This window comes from Chironomus tepperi, unplaced genomic scaffold (assembly GCF_022539635.2).
Source record: "Chironomus tepperi strain 1889 unplaced genomic scaffold, CSIRO-AGI_Ctep_v1 contig_257, whole genome shotgun sequence".
Taxonomy (NCBI): Eukaryota; Metazoa; Arthropoda; class Insecta; order Diptera; family Chironomidae; genus Chironomus; species Chironomus tepperi.
In genome coordinates, this window is record NW_027226379.1 from 847,595 (window position 1) to 861,155 (window position 13,561).

Sequence of the window (13,561 nt, forward strand, 5' to 3'; positions counted from 1 at the left end):
TCAAAACTCAACAAAAAGCATAAACTTAGTGAAGTAAGAAGCAGACCTATTTATAATGTATTATATAATGAAATCACAATTGAATTCAAATTACCACAAGATCATCACAGTCCAATTTAAGGCAAGAACAATTTCGCGTTACCCAAAACTCTTTCACACAAGTTCTCACTTAAGTATGTCACGGCCCACATGTTACTCAACACTTGACTAATTGAATCCAAAAGACTCTCGATGTCAGTGATTGAGATATTCCAGGATTGACTAGTTTCTGATCAAGTTACGAGAATTATTCCAAAAGGCTCCTTCATGGTGACTATTTGATGCTAGTAAAAGCTACCATAATAAATCATTTAAGTTGTGATGACGGAGCTTCTTCCTTTAGATCAGATGGGATTCGTATCAAAGGGTTATCATCTCCGTGTGGAACCCATTTGGACCCTAAATAAAGGCACTATCATTTGATATTCCTGAATGTGTCAGTGTAGGATCATTTTTGAATTCGTGTCGCTCGGGTACATCCATGAGTAAAATACAAATCAGACAATAAGAGCTTCGAGTCTAACCAATTATCCCCACACTCCCAATTCCACTACAACAAAATTCTAAGGTGCAATTCAACAACTTCCACTTCAACAAGAGCCACTCTCCAACATGAATATCCACTTGATATAATTTACTAACAAAATATTCTCCCCATAAAAAACATTTTCAATATTTTTCATTCGTATATTAAGCAAATATTCTCATCACTTTAATTCAATTTTCCATCTTTATGCTCTTGCCGAAGACTATCAAGAAACATTTTTTATGCCTTTTTATATGTGTATAATTTTACTTTTTTTCTTGCTTTCCTTCCTTTGTTTGTCATTTTCAAACATTTTGTCGAAAAAAAAAATTGAAACATAGAAAAGAAAGCATGTAAATGGGCACAAAAATGTATGGCATTAAAATGCGTAGTTTTTTTTGGAAGGAGACGAAGAACTGAGAAAAAAATACGTCAAGAATGTAATTGAGAGCAAAGCATGAAAGGACTTTATGGAATGATTGTTATCATTTCAAATGACAATTTCGTACGTACGTTCGCATATTCTACGATTGCAATGTAATTTCGCTATTTGAATTGTTAATCAGCAGTATTTGCTTCGTTACTCTCTACTTAGATATATCTTAACTTTATCGTGCTCGTTTTTTTCTGTATCATTTTTTTTTTGTGTCTGTTAAAAAAAAAGTGGAAGATGACGGAGTCCTTAAGACGACGCCAAGATGTTCAATGTTGTAAAGAAAGCACACACATAGTACATTGAATCAAATGTAGAAGAAATCATCAAAAAAATTGTTTGCTGAATTAAAGCACTTTTATTCATGTTTTATTTCTTGTTCAGTGTTGGGATGCTATAGATACTGTGTTTTGGATTAAAAACTTGAAGTTGACTCGATTTTATATGGAGTTGAGTCGACTCAAGTCAACTTTTCTATACAAAATCTGAGTCGACTTCGAGGTCTTGTTATGGATAAACTTCAGAGTAGCTTCTTGAGAGTCAAGAGCGGCTCAATACGGCGAATCTATGGACGAACTGCATTTTTGCTTTAAATACGAATTGAAATACTCATTCAAGTTAACGTAAGAGCAACTCTGCATTATAACGTTAATACGGCATGGTAGCGGTGCCATAAGGGCTACTTCGTTTTGTTTGGGAGTGAACTCAAGAAACATTAGCTATTAAGGTTAACTACTTAAGCTAAACATTAATAGTAGTGACCACATTACCAAAACATTATCTTCACTTTCCTCGCTGCCTTAATTGTGTATTGTGAGTTAAATTTAAGTGGTCATTTGCTAGATTCTTAACAGAAAACTGATGTACTTCTTATCTGAGCTCTTTTGTCCCGCAAAGCACATATGGCATTGTCACTAGGGACTGCTTGTCAAATTCCAGTAGCAAGTATAACCGTTGATACAGACGATTTTCCTAGGTTTCGGCCATGAACCGTTTCCACTTCCTGCATTTAAGATGCACGAGCCTGCAGTTTTCTATTGCAACTTATAGTTCATCAATTGCTGTAGGCCTGCAATTTAGTGGACCCTAAGTTTTACATTTTCTATTGGGAACTCGCAAGTCATGGTGAAACCAGTGTCTAGCGCCATCTAAGGAAGACCATGGATATCAAATGATCTGTACGGCAAGCTAAGTAAGTAAATAAGAATAATTTGCTTAATGTGAGCTTAACCAATCATTTAAGCCAGTGGCCGTGAAGAATTGTCTTAAATCTTATGCCGTGTGCGGTTTCGTACAAGACTTACCATCAAGGTGTGGAACGAAAAGTAAAATATGCCCTCCACTGATCTAAGCTACCACCACTGGATCCCAATTTTTTTATTAACATATTGTAGAAATAAAAAACGAACAAAGTAGAGAGAAAAATGGATTTTATTTATGCAAATCACTTTTCGCTAAACACTTTACCGACAGCAAAGGAAGCAAAAAAAAATATTCAATCTTTCTTAAATCATCACAGAGGATGGAAACACCTTAAAGATGACAAAAAAAAAATTCAAATTTCATTCAATAAAAAATCTATCAAGGAAGAACTGCAAAAAAACTGAGAAAATTCTTTCTCAATTCATCAAATTGAAAAGGCAAGTCAAAGTAGTTGGGTGAATAAGGAAGTCAGTAGAAGAAAAAAAATCCCTAGCAATCCTTAACAATCAGGCGACACAAATTGATGGAGACAATGGGGTTGGATGTGGATGGCAATAGACATACACATACGATAAAATAAAAGTGATTTTACCATCAACAATATATATATATAAATAAGATGAGATCCATTAATCATCATGAGTGGTGTGACTGATGAAGGATTGAGCATATAGTGGAATTTTCGGGGATGTTTTTTTTTTTCCTTATACGCTTCTCTACACACATTTATATCCTGGATGATTGCAAACAAAAAGAGAAATGATGATGGAATATTGATTTTTTTCTTTACTTCCTTTCAAATCCACTAACTCTGTTTTCGCTTGCTTCCTTGTCTTTCGGCTTGCCTTTTACCACAGACTTTTATGTGTGTGTTTAAAAATTACTTTCAGAATAAATTGATTCGACTATTAGTCACATTGCATATGTTAAGATGATTTGATGGGAGAGATTATATAGAGCAAGGGGGGGATATAATGTCCTTTAAAGATGTAATTTTGGATTGATTGTTTGGATATTTATTGAAAAATTGTTGGGGAATTTCGTTTTAAAGATGGTTTGGGTTTCATCGCGCGGTAGGTAAAAGAACTGATGGAAAGAAGCTGTCAATAGAGAAGGTGTCACACTTGGTATTGGTAATTGGCAAGCGATTGAGCCAGCTTCAGGTGCCAACTGTACGAGGCTTACTTGATCTGTAAGTCAGCGAAGTTTGTAAGTAATTTAGAAAATGCATTAGTACACCAATTGTATTAACAACATTACACACCCAAGTAGTCTAAAAAATACATTATAAATAGTTGATGGTAAATTAATGTTTTGATTAAATCGGGTGCTGTTTGACAGATGATGAAACAAAACGTTAAGGTATTTGATTGAATATCAGCTAGTTTGATAACACTAAAGATAATGTTTAGAGTAGCTTTAAACTATAAGTTTACATTCTGTCAGAATTCTTAACATAATTTAATAATTGGTGATAATGTAAATCACTAAGTTGGTAGTTCATTGTACCTACATGTTAAGAAAGTCATAAGGGTTCAATTCCCATTAGAATCAAATCAATTTTCAATCGAACGCTTTTGATAGGTCATTTATTTAAATTCTTTTTTGCTTTTTTTAAAGCAAAATAAAGTTGTAAATTAGGGTAAAAAATGTAATTTTTGGTCATTTTTCATTTTTGGACACTTTAATGCAATTTCTCTTTGCTGTTTTGTCTAAAATTGTTGGAAAGTGGTTCAAATTATCATATATTGTGTAATTTTCACCATAGAAAAATTCAGAATTTTTGGAATGTCATACCCCAGATTACCAACTTCAAAGTCATGTAATTTTTGGTCAAAAAAATGTAATTGTTGGTCTTTAAAAAATGTAATTTTTGGTGATTTAAAGTGCATTTAATTTAAATTGGAAGGAATTTTTCGAAAACTTTGATGGATGATTTAATGCCTTTCTATTACAGCTACATCCATAAAATTTGAATCACACTGTATTTAGACCTAAATCTTTAAGTTTGCATCAAAAAAGTTAAGATTAAGGGAAAAAAATTTCACAAATTTTCATCGCTTACTTTTGTAAAAAGTGACCAAAAATTACATTTTTTTTCCTTCCATACAAATTTTTCAATGCATCCTGCGAAAAAAAAGTGACCAAAAATTACATTTTTTTTGACCAAAAATTACATTTGAAAATGGCTCATTTTGTATGAAGAATTGTGAAGAATTGCTTGATTCATTTGAAAAGATAATATGAGGAATAATAAGAGATATAAAAGGCAACTTTTTGGGTACTTATTGGTTTATGAAAAACAAGTTCTTTAGCGCAAGCGGCTGTAACAAAAAATGGTCAAATTTTGGTCATTTTTCTAATTTTTTCTTTTGGAAATTTTAAGTTACAGGAAGTCCAAAAGTCAAAAGTTTTAATGCAGAAGTTCTTATTTTCTGATCTTTTACAACTCTTTTACAAACTAGTCTGAAAATGCTTGGAAATGTCTTTTTCAAAAATGACCAAAAAAAAAGTGACCAAAAATTACATTTTTTACCCTATTAGTAAAAATAGCATTTAGTCTAATAATTTATCTTTTTTACTTCAAATCATTAGATAATGTGTTTCTTTAAAATTTTTAGAATTGAGTTAATCTCTTTAAAGTTCTTAAATCAACTAAATTTTCTTCAAAATTCATTGTTCACTGGATCACATTTTTAGGCAATTTTAGAACTTAAAGAAATATGAATAAATTTTCACACTATAAAATCATCTCAAAATGCTAAAGAAGCAAATTTGTCAAAGATTTGATTCGATTAAAATTCTTCATTTTCATAAATTGTAAACAAAAATGATTTTAGGTTGCCTTTTGCTAACGTACAAGAATTTTTCGTAGAGATTTACATAAGATTTTGAAAATTCCAAATTTGGAATCACAAAAAGTAGATTTTGAACTCTTAACCCAAGCAACACAAATTCATGAAGGACGCCATTTGAATGTCAAATGGAGGCGGCTTCCATTTAGTTTTAATAAATGATGCTTAACGAAGCATTCAAATTTCAAATTCCAATATGAAAACAGACCTGTGCTTCAGATGCTTGGCTATTCCGAACAAAATTTCATTACTAAAATTCACAATTCCAACAAAAGAAAAATTGACACAAAGCTTCAATAAAACAAAAACATATTCTTAAACCACCAAGCTTCAACATACATAACAATAACAATCAGAAGCAAGAATATGTGCCAAATTACCTATTACAATCGACCTATCGATACTCTGATTCTTAATAATATCATCATCATCAACATTCTCATTTTCATCTTCATTTCTTATTTTCTCACACACAGCACATCACATAATAGCAATCAAAACGAATAAGAATTGTTAGTTACAAGGCAAATAAGCATCACAACAATAAATTTCTCTGTCATTTGATATTGATACGCTTTTAATGAGTGTATATGGCGAAATTGTTATTTTTAACGGTAGCTCATTCGTAACAAAAACGATTTTTTGTTGCCTTCTCTTGCTCTATTCATTCCTTATTTTTATTGCAAAATGATTTTTCCCCAATGAATCGCTTCTTCTTTCTGCTGTTCCTAAACAAGACAATTGAAATGAAAACAGAAGAGAAAATGAAAATTGTCGATTGACTTCGACACGTCCCAAGTGCATTGTTTGGTGGAAAATATACACAGAACTGAGGACTGTTGTTGCTTGTTATCAATTCTATTTGTGTAGCGTGCCAATAAGGCAATAAAAATCGAATGAAATTTGTTCAGGTAGAAATTTATTGCAAAATGAATTGCTCATTTTAACTTCCGTTTCCCCCTTGGTGCCTGTGTTATGAAGTTGTGTGAATTTTTGCAGAGTTGTATAGTTTTGAATGTTTGTCTGTTCTAGTTGTTTTTTTGGAAAACCTGCGAGGATGCTTAAATTCACAGTATTTAAGACAATGTATGAAGTTTTGGCTTTAAGCTCTTCTTGAAGTAACTTACTATCAATGGCCGTGCCAGATCAATTGTGGCTATGGTCCAAAGAAGAAGCCTTAAAGCTGGCTTTAGTACTTGAAATCAAATTTGATCTAGTTAATAACCAAGACATTTGACAATATACACTTGAATCCATGGCAAACTAAATTTACGATGCTAAGGCATTTGGTGTAAGAAATCTAATTCCAGGTTATTGCTGGGTCATGCCCAAATCATTATCTCAAACTTAGATCATAAACTATCCGTATGATACGCTACGGTCAAACCATTAGCGATTAAAAATCTGATACAAGACCGGAGTGATCTGACTTGGTCACAGTTTCGGTTTAAATCTGGCTTGCTATATCGTTGCGGTCTAAAGCAGTCAGAGTCACGCCGACCTGGAGTTTGATTTTTGTACGATTAACCGATTTAAATTTGCTATTCGGATGTTTTTTTCATCAAAATGTGCCAATAACAACCGTTACAATGCACATCAAGCTCATTTTGACATTCTGTCGTCAAATTTCGGTACTCTTGCGACTTAAATATGCTGTTTACCTTTAACTGACAAGTCACATCTAACAAACAATACTATTTAAAACCAAAGAATTAGAATGCAAAATTTATGGCACTTCCAGTATTTTTAAACCAATAATATGCCAAATTTCCTTTCAAAAAGACCACCAAACTTAACATCTCCTACTCTCCTAGTACTCAACTCACCCAAAGCACAAACACAGATTCCAACTGTAATTGATGTTTTATTTATGATAGTTGCCTTTTTTTCCATGAAGGACAACAATCGAGTATAAATAAAAATTGTGGAAAAATGTTAATGCACCCAACAACCAAAAAATGTTTCATTAAACGTTAGCACGTGGATACTTACAGCTTAATTGATTGACTAAATAAATAGGATCATTCACAATGATAATTTATTGTAGTTGCTGTATATGTATTTGACTTTCTATGTAGGGCAATTTGTAGAAATTTTTCTCCCTTTTTATGTCCATCAAGTAAGTACAATGCAATTTTTTGAAGGGAGAAATGATTTCTAATGAGTAGAAATTATTATTAATTATTTTGTGCTTAACATTTCTTCCTTTTTTCTTTCATTTGCTGTACAGGAGAAAAGGGACAAATGTCTTCTATTGTCCATGTAAAAATGATTATTATCATAACAAATTACTTACATTAATTTAAGATTTGTCATTGTCATGATTTTTCTTACTTTTTTTTTGTCTGTCCTTTTTTTTGAAATATTTCATTCAAAGTACTTTTATTGTTGAATTAAAACAGGCAATTATCAATCCATTTGTAATTTGTCAGTGATTTCATTTGTCAGCAATTGCTTCTTATCCGAGTAACATGAATGAAGAAGACACTGCTTTGAAAAACTGATCTCGGGATTATTCCCTAGAAGGGATTGATGTTATGGAGAGTTTAAACTGGGAATTATGCTGCTTTTCTTGATGCTTGATGATTATTCATGTGAGAGATATAAAGCGAATAAAGCGAATTGTCAGGTGAATTAAAGAATTTTTTAGCATTTTGTCTGCTTTATCAGACAAAAGTATGTTGGAAGTTCAAAACGAAACTACTTAAATGTCCATCCAATCCAAAATTCTTTCAACTTTATTTAGTTAAAACAAAATACTAAATATTGGAAGCAGAAAGTTCTGCTTTTCTTGATGCTTGATGATTCATGTATATTATGACAAAATAGCTAGAAATAAGCATAAGATTGATGATTGAATTGATGTGTTTGAAAAAAAATGTATAAAATGAAATTCAATTGAGTTAACGTATTTTTGAAATTTAAATTATAAAAATATGTTTGAATCAGTTAGTTCTAAAAGTTTAGCACAAGAAGTAAACAAATCAGAAATTTGCAAGACAAAAAGTGATTTTTTAAGCAGTTTGTATTATTATAGTCGTGAATTTAAGAGAAATTACAGTATAATTATTACTCTCTGCTGATTTCGCGATATAAGTAAGTCTATATTCATATTATTAGAAGCTATTATTTAGCGTAAACAACAATCTCATTGAAAATCATAAGAATAGAAACATTCCAAATTCCTCTCACGGAATACGTCACAAAAAACGTCATTAAACCCTATTTCTGTTTACTCATAACCAGTAATTTTAATCAGTTTAGTCTAAGGCATTGACACTGAATTTCATTTAGATTGTATTTCTATTGTTTGGATGAAAGATTCTATCCCGAAAGGCTCATATGGAAATGTTGCTACCACGACGAAAATAGCCGGATTTGCCAAGTGGATGCCGATTGGTTCTAAGTATACATCCACATCATCGTCGTGGTGGCAGATCGAGACTTTAAAATGTTGCAAATCCGGTTGTTTTCGCCAAGTGGCTGCCACTTGGTTCCTCTATATACTCCTACTATCTCGTCGCCGTGGTGGCAACATTTCAAAGAGTGCCGATCGGGCAATATTTCAATATGTGCTGAACGGCTATTGTTCTGTATGCAACTTTGTCTATGTATCGGATGAAACAATTTTGAGTGTCACTGCCTGACTCATCCATCATTTACTCAATTTCAACATTCACTAATAACCCCTCACAATTGACTCACGAATCACGTGATAACGCAAAGAAAAGAAATCACAATAAAAATAGAAATAAGAGAACAGAATTTTTTATATTTCGGGTTGACCTTTTAAGTCAGCACCAAACAGCTGATAAGATTTTTACGCTCGTCCTATATTAAAATTATTATTGTACATCTCAATCAGTTTGATTTTTACTGTGCTGCAATTTACATCTCTGAGAATATAAAATATTAAGTATAAAAATGGGCTTGACTAAGTTCCTGTCATCGCGTCTCGTCGGCAAACAGCTACAAATTAAGAATTTTGCATGCTTCTCAACATCACCAGTAACAGCACAGGAAGAACGTGGACAGAAAACGTCATTGTATGATTTTCATGTATCACAAGGAGGCAAAATTGTCAATTTTGCTGGATACTTGTTGCCTGTTCAATATTCTGATCAAGGAATTGCCGCATCACATGTACACACACGAACACCTGGATGTGCTTCAATATTCGATGTGAGTATTTTTTGTCTATTGAATATAAAATTCAGTTGACATACTTATTATTGATATTTTTAGGTATCTCATATGCTGCAAACGCACATAACAGGCAAACATGCGATTGAATGTTTTGAAACATTAACAACAGCTGATATTCAAGGATTACAAAAAGGATCTGGTTCCCTGACAGTTTTTACAAATCAGAATGGTGGAATACTTGATGACTTGATTGTTAGTCGTGTTGATTCCGATTTTCTTTATGTTGTATCAAATGCAGCACGTAAAGAACATGATAGTCAATTGATAAAAGAAGCTGTTGAGCATTTCCGTACGGCAAAGAATAAGGATGTAAATGTGCAATTCTTTGATCCATCTGAGCGTGCATTGCTTGCATTACAAGGTCCAGGAGCACAAGCTGCTCTACAAACTTTAACAAAAATGAATTTAAGTAAATTGTACTTCATGACCACAACAGAAGCTGAGGTTGCTGGTGTTAAGGATTGTCGTATAACAAGATGTGGATATACTGGTGAAGATGGATTTGAAATTTCAATTCCTGCAGACCGTGGAAGTGCTGTAGCTGCTGCATTACTAGAATCAAAAACAGCAAATATCAAAATGGCTGGACTCGGTGCCAGAGATTCATTGAGACTTGAAGCTGGTATGTGTCTTTATGGGAGTGACATAGACACAACAACAACACCAATTGAGGCTGCACTTGCATGGCTTGTAGCTAAAAGACGAAGAGATGAACGTGACTTTCCTGGTGCTAATGTAATCCTTGACCAGCTCAAGAATGGCGTGACTAGAAGACGTGTTGGAATTAGAATGACATCAGGACCTCCTGCACGTCATGGTGTGACAATCCACGCAAATGGAGACAAAATTGGTGAAATTACAAGCGGATGTCCAAGTCCATCAATTGCTGGAAATGTCGCAATGGGTTATGTTAAGGAAGAATTCAAAAAGCCAGGCACAGCAGTAGAACTTAAAATTCGTGACAAATTCTTTAAAGCAGAAATTTCAAAAATGCCATTTGTTAAGTCAAATTATTACCAAAAACCAAAGGAATGAGGATATCCATAAATATATCAAGAAACTAATTTTTAGGTTAAGAAATATTTTTTCCATAACGATTTTATGCTCATTAAACTTCATCAACTTACGTTCTTATACAGCTATCTCCCCCTTTTCTTATACTTCTATTGCTACTCTATTACACTTTTCTTTTAATTAAAATAAATTAGTTTGTAGAAAATGTTTTAAAACTCTCAAATGGATACTTATTTAGTAAGAATATGGAAATGAAATGGAAAGGAACTGAAAAATCTGTCAAGTGGAATTTAAAACTGGAAAATTTTCTTGAAAATAAAGAAGAATTTTTTTTTTATTTTTCGGTAGTTTTATAAGAAAAAGTTTTTCATCAAGCATCTCTACGTTTTTTGTCCCATAGGATGCATGATTATCAGTATACAAATGAATGTGAGCTTGTTTTGAATTAGATTGGGTGATATAGGAAGTTATGGAGGTATGAAACGCATTTTTTAAGGTTAGAATATAAAGGGTATTTTAAGTCACTTATGAACTAAAAGATTCAGTTAGCACACATTAAGCTATACCAGGAACGCATTAGGTCTAGCCAAACACACATTAGGCTCAACCAGACACGCAATAGACTTGGCCAGGCACAAATTAGGCTCGGCCATTTACATAAACAGGCATTTTTCGTAATAGCAGTTTTAAATCTAGCAAATTAGAGACAATTTCTAGTCGAAAAGCAAGTTTCGTCTAATCCAGTACTTAATTTAGAGCAAAGCCAGGATCCATTGTGACCTGGACTCTCTCAAGAAGACGTCAAACCAACCCAAAGAGGTCGCACTGTATAAATCAATTTAATCAGGTGTCATGCGTTCGAGTATACATTAAACTGAGTTATTGACTAGAAACAGCGAAAAGAACGAATCCGACTTGATTTTCCCAAGGATCAAACTTCGATCGATCAAGAAGGATCGACACAAACTACTACGTCACTGCTGCGATTTTGCTGTCTTAAAGATTATTTCAATCTATTTTCATAATTTTGGGCCACCTAGTGTCGTTGCAGAGCATATTTTGACAAGTATTTTAATGACATGTCGCGGATCTTAGTATGCGAAGAACAGGACTATATAGCAGGCTTAAACAACAATTAGATCCTATTGCATTTCGTATTGTCACATGTAACTGGAGCAGGTTTGATATTTGTTCAAGATGATTTCTGCAAGATTGAGTTAATTCGAAGCAAACTTCAAATTAGAATCTAGATTTGAGGCCTCTCAGTTGGTTCCAATCTAATCATGTAAAGGAATCAGAACTCAATAACTATATCGACAATTTGCTCCAATTTACATAACATTTATTGAATATTTATGTTCAAAAAATTTACAAATTTCAGGAGATTGAACTTAGTAGAACAACAATGTGTACATGTCCGAGCTCTAATAGAACACAAGTACAAAAAGTATATTTCATGAGATAATTCCTCTCTCTTAATTTATTTTATTTTTATTTTTTTAAATTCATTAAAAATCTTATTGCAAACTTTTTCTTTACAAAAGAATGTCTTGCTCAATTGTGCGGCCTCAACATTTCTTCATTTCTCGTCATACTTTATTGTATACACAGAATGGTCTATGCACAACCCAATGAGTGAGGGTTTCAGTCTTCGACTCATTTAACCAAAATTGGTTTTTCCATCCCAACTAATAGAAAAAAATTATCTTGAAAAATTCCTTGATTTAGGAATGAAGAAAAAGAAGGAATTTCATTGCCGAGGCATCAGCTATGGTTCATTCTAAACATAATAAAAATTCTCTTCCTAAGATAATTGCAAGGAACAAGAAAGAAATATTCAATATAATGAAACTTGGTAATGAAAATTAAAAAGAATGAAAAAAAAAATTGAAATTCTCAATTTATTATTACTTTTTTTTGGGAATGGATATTCTAAGACAGATTTCTTATTTTTTTGGATTTATGATAGACAAGGAATGAAGCATTTCTAATGTTTTTAAATTATGGCGCATTTTATTGCTGGAAATTGTCAATTTTTAGAGCGTTATCATGAATGTTATTGAATTATCGCAATGGAAGTGATGTCCTGGAGCTCCAAAAGCTATATGGCACAGAAAGGTGATGAAAAAATGTCAACACAACGTCTGGACGAAGAATTTGTACAAACTAGGTGACAGAGCTAGCAACAGAGTCAAATAAAAGTAGATTCATCTTAAACTTATCAGATCTCTGCGTCTAAGTCACATTTATTGCACCATCCGAGTGTTTAAACTCATTGGTACCCCTTTAATGTCCTAAGTCCTTGAGTGTGACTCTAGCTTCAATTCGTCAAAATCTGGATTCACGCGAGAATAGCATTGACTTAGAGGCACTATTTTTTGTGATTTTTCTAGTTCATGTCCTTTCAAAACGGATAATACCTACATTAGTTTATAGTGGAATCCGAATCATTTGCAATCTCTGCACATTGCAAAGACACAAGTAAGTCATAAAACCTGATTTAACCTGTAATGTACCTAGTTACTTATTCGTGTGCTCTAGATTTCGTAAAGAAAGTTACCCATATACTAGGATATCCTTTCTATACCCAGCAGTTGAGACACATTATGTGCCAAAGACCTCAAAACTTTACCCAACATAAGAACCGAGCTTCATAGCTTTATAACGGTGAAATGGAAAAAGAGCTTCGTAAATTAGACATGGCCTGGGATTGAACCCAGAAGTTTTGGACCTGGGATTGAACTCAGAACCTTTGGACCTGTGATTGAATTCAGGATTTTTGGCACGTAAGGCCAATACTCTACCATTAAGCCCACTGATGTCAAATATCCATAGTCGGCATTATATTGACTTAATACTTTTTCACTCAGTTCAACAGAAATTCACAAATGATTTACAATTCTCTGAGTAAATTTCAACCTTATTCTAGTCTCAGTGCTGACAGTACTCTCACTATTGACACAAAAATTGAGAAGAAAAATCAATTCAAAATTGCTGAGTGAGTCGAGGTGGCTCGGTGGCGGAATGGTTTAGTACTTCGGTACATAATTATTGTAACACCGACCAAGCGGTCATGGGTTCGAGACTCGGCATGGGAAATTTTCCACATGTCCTTTTTCGAATCATTTGTAGTGGAAACGCGGCAAAGAAGTGGTTCGGATTCCAATATAAACTGTAGGTTTAGGTTTGAGCGAGAGATCTGGCGAATCCTCCCTCGTTAAACTCGCAATAGCCATGAAACGCAGCTATGGACCTTAAGGTCTGCAAAGCTAATATTTATTTATT

At 33.2% G+C, this 13,561-nt stretch overlaps 1 protein-coding gene across 1 annotated transcript; it reads left to right on the forward strand.

The window, feature by feature from the left end:
* The first annotated feature begins 8,922 nt into the window (after positions 1 to 8,922).
* Positions 8,923 to 10,612, forward strand: LOC139091597 (aminomethyltransferase, mitochondrial-like). The gene is made up of 2 exons (XM_070641741.1): positions 8,923 to 9,238; positions 9,302 to 10,612. Exons 1-2 carry the CDS (start codon positions 8,981 to 8,983, stop codon positions 10,295 to 10,297), a joined length of 1,254 nt encoding a protein of 417 aa, XP_070497842.1. The 5' UTR covers positions 8,923 to 8,980; the 3' UTR covers positions 10,298 to 10,612.
* Positions 10,613 to 13,561: the final 2,949 nt, after the last annotated feature.